The sequence below is a fragment of the Oreochromis aureus genome, linkage group 15, assembly GCF_013358895.1.
Source record: "Oreochromis aureus strain Israel breed Guangdong linkage group 15, ZZ_aureus, whole genome shotgun sequence".
Classification (NCBI taxonomy): Eukaryota; Metazoa; Chordata; class Actinopteri; order Cichliformes; family Cichlidae; genus Oreochromis; species Oreochromis aureus.
The window spans coordinates 10,359,404-10,367,557 of NC_052956.1; the positions used below are offsets into that span (position 1 = coordinate 10,359,404).

General features: G+C 43.7%; 1 protein-coding gene across 3 annotated transcripts in view; it reads left to right on the plus strand.

Annotated features, from left to right (window-relative positions):
• The window catches only part of LOC116310715 (prospero homeobox protein 1), a 31,538-nt gene extending 23,641 nt beyond the window's left edge, over positions 1 to 7,897 (plus strand). For 2 of the 3 annotated variants that reach the window (XM_031727593.2, XM_039599042.1), the window contains exon 5: positions 3,219 to 3,404. In XM_031727593.2, coding sequence (XP_031583453.1) covers positions 3,219 to 3,404 — 186 coding nt within the window. Of the gene's footprint in view, positions 1 to 3,218 lie in introns of all 3 variants that reach the window. The other variant, XM_039599043.1, reaches the window with a different exon arrangement.
• The last annotated feature ends 257 nt before the right edge of the window (positions 7,898 to 8,154 follow it).

Here is an 8,154-nt window from a genome sequence, read left to right on the forward strand (position 1 = left end):
AGCAAAGGGGAGAAACACGTTGGTCAAACAAACAGCCAACCCTGAGTCACCGAGAGAGAAGAGATTTCTCAGGCTTTACCGAAACACATGCGAAAGACACAGGCCCGTGCACGCGCACACACACACACACACACACACACTTACAGACTTGCACGCAGAGTGTGTAACAGTAGCCTTTATTTTGAGGGCTTGGGCCTCTGGCTACCTTTTTAAACGTTTGTCTAAGCAGTCTTAAGATGAGGGCTGCTGCTGGAGTGAATAGCTCCCAGCAAGCTGTCCACAGGCTCCTATTGTCCTCCGTCATATTTTATTATCTCATCAAAAAGCAGGAAATCCGATTCCCTCTCTCTGAAAAAGAGCTTATCCTTCTGTCTCAAAGCAACCTGTCACGAGTGAGAGAGAGATGGACAGAATGGGGAGAGAGTGTCGTGAGGGAGAGGGGGTAGCCATTGAAAAAGACTGATTTACCGCCTTAGTGCTATCAACCCTACTTTCCTTTTTCTTCCACCCTCCCTTTCTCCTTGATTAGAAGGCCCCCTAACACCGAGCACAATGTAAATGTCAGGGTATTGCAGCTTTATCATCTTTGCCGATTCTTTCCACCCCTTTTCCCACTCCGTCTTCCGCTTTTCATATTGTGTTACACAGGGCGAGAGCATTCATTTTCATGAGAGCTCTTTATTGGTTGTTTTTTGAACGCTTTGCCGCTGCCTGCCGCACGCATTCGCCAGCCGAAATTCAACATGAGCAAGACAAGAAAGTTTACCCCTTCCTTGTTTTGCTAGTCCACATTAAAGGCATCACGTTTAAGCTTTCTTTTTTACTCCACTTTTTAAAAATGGACCAAAAGTCAAAGAGAAAAGGTTCGTTTTCAGATTTAGCCTGCTTAGCAATAGATTCACTCTCAGTCACCTTGTTTGCCTTTTCCAGGCGTCACTCCTCACACACACACACACGCAACTCCACATCCTTCCCTCGCCACCACTTCGCTGCCTCTTTCCATCCATCCCTCTCTCCTCCCTCTCTCTTTGTACATCTGTCCTTTAATTTTGGGCTCTGCTGAGAAGTTGTTAAAAAGCCCTATGAAATATGTATGAAGGATTGTGAGCCACGCGATTGGCCCCATTTACCGGACAGCCGAGCGAATGAACGGCCACACTGGATAATCCCCCACAATGCCTCTGGAACAAAGGCCCAACAGCTGACCCTAGAGAGACAGAGAAAGATGAAGAGGGAGGGGGGCAGTGAGGCGGGTTGGGGGGGGGGGTAGAATGGGACAAGGTGGAGGGGGGGTGCAAACAGTTTAGGCTCACTGCTGGTCAGGAGGAAGCTCAGTCACACACACACACAACTCACATGTACTCACAAAACAAAGGCTTGTGGGACAGGAATAACTCCCTTGTTCTGTTGCGCCGCTCTCTCTCCTTAGACTCTTCTCGGCCCCTCCTTCTCTCGCCATCTCTCCCTCCCTCCCGTTCTCACTCTCTCAGTCAAGAGGATCTGAAATACCAATACCCTTTTCTCCTTGACATTGCTTTCTCCTTGCAGTCAGCATTTTGCTGTCCTTTTATAGTCAAAACGTCAGGAGAAATTCCATGCAGGAATATTCTTAGTAATGCGGCACTCCCTGCATCTAACACCAGGGCGCTACGCGGCACCGGCCCGTTAGCGAGGTCTTTCGGGAAAAGTGCACGCGGGCACACACACACACACACTTACTGTAGCTGGCCTCAGAGCGGGGTCATTGTGCCAGTATTCCGTGAACGACAAGCAGCCCAAACAACGAATTATATCCACTTTTATCCCACCAGACGGGAATTCAATATTTGGGGAATTGGGTTATCTTTCGTTTTTTTCCTTTCCCTCTCCCTCTCTCTCTCTGTCAAACACACACAGACACACAGTGCACAAGCTCCTTATTCACAACTCACCTTTTCACTTGAGTAGTGGACAGACACACACACACCAACCAGACACACAGGCATCTTAGCCTCCATTCATCACCCCGAGGGGGGTTGGTAGCTGTCCCATGTGTGTTTAAGTGCATATGTGTGTGTGGCTGAAGAGGCCTGTCGGTGTGTGTGGGTCCTTGTCCATCGGTGTGTGTGTTCCAGTGGCCACTAACCTTGCTGTGTCCTGACACTCCTGATGAGTATCTGCAGGACACTGGAGGAGAGGAGTGGAGTGCGCACTGTCAGGCATTTGGGCAGGCTGCTGCTGTATGTGTGTGAGACAATATGTGTTTGTGTGTGTGAGCATCGAGGGAGGCGGGCAGGCAGACAGTCAGCATTATCCAAGCAGGTGACCCCTGAAGGCTGCGTCGCCCTGGAGCTCTGAGTCGAGGAAAGAGACTCAGCCAAATACACCAGGGTACCCGGCGCGTGAGTGTGTATGTGTGTGTGCGTGCATGCAGCGAGCATTATGTAGAGCTCTGTCACAGTACAGGATGTGTCATCTCCTTGGCACAAGGAGGTGTGTCCGCTGGTGTGTGTGCTCACACCAGCATAAGCGTGTGTGTCTGTGTGTGACAGAGTGTTGGCTTGGGGGAAGGTGTCACAGATCTTTGCCAGACTAATCATCTCCATGGTGTCGGTGAGCGCTGCTGTCAGGGACACTAAAGAGGCAGCGTGTCTCCCCGTTCCCAAAGCATTTAGTACTTCCTCTTTCGCCAGCACCTCTCTGTCGCTCTTCAGCTCCGCTCTCTTGTTTGGTCGCAGATTTACAGTGGGACTCATAAACATGTCACGCCCGCCACGCTGCTGGTGGAGGGTGGGGGGAAGTGGGAGGTGTGAGAAACCTGAGAATTCGCAAGAAGTGACTTTTCTCAGGCCAACACCTCAACCGGCATTTAAGGAAGTAGCGACTCAAGAGACAGGAGATTTATGGTTTTACATCCACTTTGAAAATATGAACATATTCTACAACTGGGGGGCGAAGACTGTCGCTGTTTGGGAAAGTTGGTTTGGGTTTTGGCAGTCGGTTAAGTTTCGTTCCCATTTTCCTCAGTATTCAGTGGTCGAAACACTTTTCGGTTTGCATTATAACGAAGTGCCTTAAACTCAAACCACTACAACGGTGCTTTTGTGTCCAGTGACATAAAGGACGCAAACTTTGCAGTGAGACTTAAAATACCTTAAAATAGGATTTCCTTCACTGCCTGTGTACTCCTCACATCTGTTTACACAATTGCTCATTCCTTCCTTTCTGTGTTCGTGAAGGTCCCTGATCGTTTCCTGGAGGTGGCAGAAATCACACTGCGAGAGTTCTTCAATGCCATCGTGGCCGGCAAAGACGTGGACCCGTCCTGGAAGAAGGCCATCTACAAGGTCATCTGCAAACTGGACAGCGAGGTCCCAGAGATCTTTAAGTCCCCAAACTGTCTCCAAGAGCTTCTACATGAGTAAATTTCACCTCCTCCTCCTCTTCCTCCTTGCTTACCGCTTTGCGCTTTCTTTGTTTTTCTGATTTCATAGAATTTCAAAATTATATTATGATTTGTTTTTTTCCCTTTTCTTCAATTTTACTTTTGATTTCCTGTTTTTTTTCTTGTTTGTTTGTTTTTATTTTTTTTTGGATGTATGAAAGTTATGGAGTAGCATTCCCAATCTAAAGCCCCTTGTGGCAGTTCCTAAATGACCTAGCTATTGTGTTCTTGTTCTTATATTATGCTGGTTATTATATGTTTTGTTTTTCTATGACTCTGAATTGAGGAGGCTCTGATCTTATTGGGTGTTTTTATTTTTATTTTCTTGGACCGTGTGAACACTCTGTTTGGCCTGTTCTGTGATCAACACTAACGGCGCCCTCCATGTGTGGAAAGAGTTCCCGAGTTCCCATTTATACCGCTAAGAACATAGGCTGGGTTCCCTGAAGACTTGACTCGTGGCACCCACGGAGGCCCCTCCAATTCAGGGGGTATCCATGTGAACTGCCCCACCCTAACCCCCTCCCTCCCAAAAACAAAGTGGGTGCCTAATAGACTGTGCTATTGAAGATGTCCCTAACAGGGCAGGCACATGCACACATGCACACATGCACACAAAAAGCAAGGCCTAGTGAGGTTGTTGACTGGACTAAAACTGGACTTTTGGTACTGGTCTGTGAGACTTGGACCAGTTTCAAATAGCTACTGAGCTCTACCATTTTTTTTTTTTTTGGAAGTGTGTTTTCCCTGCAAATAGGGGCATTGTGTTTATTGGGTGTACATTATTATTTTGATTACTATTCTTATTGTTGTTGTTTATGATTATTATTTGTCACTACTGCTTGCTGAAGATTGGCACTTCAAGATTTGTTTGTCCCTTGATGCCGTTGCTGAAAGAAATAAATTATTGCTATTAATATTATTCCAAAAGATTTTTAGATTCTGAAGTATTTCCCCCCCCTCCTCCTCCTCCTCCACCTCCACCTCCCTCATTCCCCATTTTCCTTCTCCTTACTCACTTCCCTCAGTTTGTTCATCACTGAAGTGGACTTTGGTTTTGTTTTGTTTGTTTCGCTGTTTGGTTGCTGGGGCAACTTTGCTGGATTTGGATTTTATTCCAGGGAATTTATTAGAGTGGGCTTCTCTATTCACCTGTAGTGACAAGCTCATCCTGCACAGGATCGGTCCAGTAATGATGCTAAAAGTAACCAACATAGGCTAAAGAAACATGAAGTAAATAAGAAGTATTTGGAAAAAGTGTGTTTTCTTGATTTATTATAGCTGTTCTATAAAAAATAAAGCTACATTTTTTTTGTAGTTGTTCCACCTTTGAAAACTAATCCGCTCCCCCTTAAAGAGCACTTGTTCATCTAATAACACAATATTTTTCTACGTCTGTGTTCTGAATTAGTGAACATACATAATAAGTGCGAGTTTGATCTTTTTTTTTTGTTTTTAATTTTTATAGTACTAAACAGCTCACGTGAAAGAAGTTAACATATTTACACTGCTGGCTCTTAATGTGGTTAGCTTATATATGGTGTAAATGGCATTATGAAGTTACTTTAATAGCAGTCGATACTTGAATATATCAAAACCTGAAGTACCGGTTTGTTAACTGAACAGACATGAAGATAAAAGGAATCTATTGAGGCTGATAAACAGCCGTTTATTAATTCTGCCTCAAGTAGAACTTACCCTGGTGACGACCACACACACACACACACACTGACAATGCTCCTTCCCTCTATGTTCACCTGCTGCTGAGTGATTTAGCTTCTCTCTCAGTGCAACAATATGAGGTTAGAGGTGAAGACTCTCCCCCAGGGGGTAGACGGAGAAGCTCTCAGCACTACAAAGACCAGGGACAAAGGCGCAGAGTAAGGAGCAACATGCACCTGAAGCCCTCTGCTCTGTCCTGCCGTCCCACACCGGCAGCTTTTAAGACCCAAAGTGTGTCTCTGTTCAAGCCACTGTGCCCAGTTTGTTAAACGGCATTCCTTTCACTTTTACCTGAGGTTCTAATCCCAAATTTTTTCACTTTAGCTGAACTTCTATATGTACTGTTTTTGATTTGTTTTTTACTTTCACCCATCCTCTCAGGCTGTTAAGATTTTACGAAGCAGTTAGTAAGTATTAGATGCCCTTTTTGAAGAGGTAAGTTTGAAGCAATGAGTGGACTTTGATATTTTGCTTGGTGCGTGCGAGCTAGCTGGTGATCTCACCTTGCGACATTGGCTTATAGTGTGTCTGTGTGTGCGGCACAAAAGATCAAAAGGGGCAGGTTGCTTAACCTGCTGACTTGTCTAAGCGAGACAAAAGGCCTGACAAAAGAAGGCAGAGAAAGACAGAGAGCTACTCCCTTCATTATGTCCCCCTTCTCCTCCCCGGACAGTGTTCTTCTTAAGATCCGGAGCCCTGAGAGAGCGAGCGGCGCACATTTCTCACTGAAGGATGGGCTAGGCCCTGCATGTCTCAGTCTCAAAGCACCAGCCAAGGGCTCTAAAGCGCCACAGACAAAGGATAAAGAAAGGAAAGGACACTTTTATCTGATGCGCAGATTATTATCGTTCCACACCCTCTCCCTTCCTGCAACTCCACCCTAAACTTAAAGAGTTCCTGCGTCTAAAAAGATTAATTCAGGATAATGAAGAACTTGTGTGCAAAAAAGAAAAAGGAAAAAAAAAGAATAAATAAATAAAATAAGGATTAGCAAGACCTTAACGCCGTTGAGAATATTTTTGTCAGGTTTCGTTTTCTGGGGTCGTTTAATTTTTAGGATAACATTATTGAAATGCATATATAGCCTTTTTTTTATAATTGTAAAGTATAAATCTATGGGAAAAAATATATAGTGGAAGTTCTTTGAAAGGCACTGTTAGAAACTGTTTCATAAAAGAAATCTTGAGGGTATTTTTAGTGACAGTTTTGTTGCAATCTGTATTCTGAATGAGTTGTTGGTAGATTAGGAGCAATAGTAGTAGGTTTTTTGCAGGTTTTGTGACCAGTTTTTCCTTTTGGTTTCTTTACCTTTTTTTGTATTGTGCTGAATGGCTGTCTTCTGGAGATCAAAAAAAGAAAAGAAAAATAAACTTGGAATACCTTTTCAGAGTATGAAATATTGTTGTTGCTGCTGTAAATACTGTCAGGATGAAACAAAGAATAGCTGTACAGAGTTTTTTTTTCTATTATCACTCAGAGTGCTAGAGAGGGGTGAGTGGTTAAAAAAGGAAAAAAAAGAGACTTCACCCACTCTCCAACTGGACTCATAAGCACTCTTCTGAAATATCCACAGAGGAGTGGGGTATTTTTTTGTTGTTGTTGTTTTTTCCCCCCCCCTCTGCCATGCCTTTAACGGGAAACGGTTTCCCATCGGCAGTGCCCTTGAAGTTGCACCAGCATTCATTTCTTTAATTTTCCGAACAGAACGATGCATCAGACGAGCGGTGGGGTAACGGTGATGTCACAGCGCGGCCCGTTGGCAGCCTGTGCGCTTTGTGTCATCCAAAAAAACAAGGGCAGATTTCCGCCAACGTAGCTCTAGATTTGACCCAAGAGACAGGAACTCATTGTCATCAGAAGACTAGTGCCATCCATGGATGGGGAACACTGTACAGTGACAGATTAAAGGGGAAAAAACCAGACTGCAGATTGAAGGGGAAAAAAAGCGATTTGTACCCCCTTTTCACTGGGTTTAAAAGTTGATGAAAGTTTGGAATTTTGTGGAATTTCTGTATGCTTTGCAGTACGCATGCATGCATGTGTGTGTGTGTGTGTGTGTGTGCACTGTATATGACTGCGTGTGTCTGCGTGAGAGAAAAGACCGATTATGAGAACCTGTGAACCAGTGTGTGACACAATTCTCAACACTGTGGCCCCTCCCCCACCCCTGGGAGTACCATCCTGACATGTAAATGACTCTCATTAAGCGTTGGCAACATGTGTTTGGTGTGTGCGCATGTGTGTGTGTGTGTTGAGATAATTTCCTCTGATCTGTTTTCTGACCTGTTTGAAAGAGGTTTTTGTTTCTCGATGCTTTCAGTAGTAATTCCTTTTTTATTATTATCACATTGCTCCTCTTTTATTGTAAATATCAATGACGTGGACTTACAGTGATAAATACTGCCTTTGTATAACTTTAGCAATATGTTATGTAAATAATGTTTTGTTGATGCTTTTTGTATGACATTATTATTCAATTCTAGTGCAGTAATTCCAACTGGAACAGCCATGTTTTTCGGATACAGTCTGAATAGTTACACAGGTTGTAAAAATAAAACTCATGACATGGCTGCTTTTTTTTTTTTTCCTGTTATCGGTGTCTATTTGTCTTGCAGATTTTGTGTAATTTATTGGTTTAATTTATCCTAATTTATTTGATGTCGTTTCATTTTGTTTTTTCAAACAGGGAAGGCTGTACTGCATTTGAATAAGTAGAACCAACTTAAAAGATTTTACACTTTATCGAATTTACAATTTCAAAAAAGAAAAAAAGGTAAATTGACCGAAAAGATGAGTGGAGATCTTGGCAGCTACGTGAAACTGGATGGTTAAAACAAACAAACAAAAACTGGATTTGACGGGGCAGAGGGTGGACTTGAAAGCTGAAACTAGTTTGAAGCAGTTTTGTATTTTCTCTTGAGATTTTTTCCCTTGTATTGCTTTGGCCCAGCCCAAAAACAACCAGTAGTCAAATTGCCTTTCGTGCCTTCACCCTCTATGAACTGAAT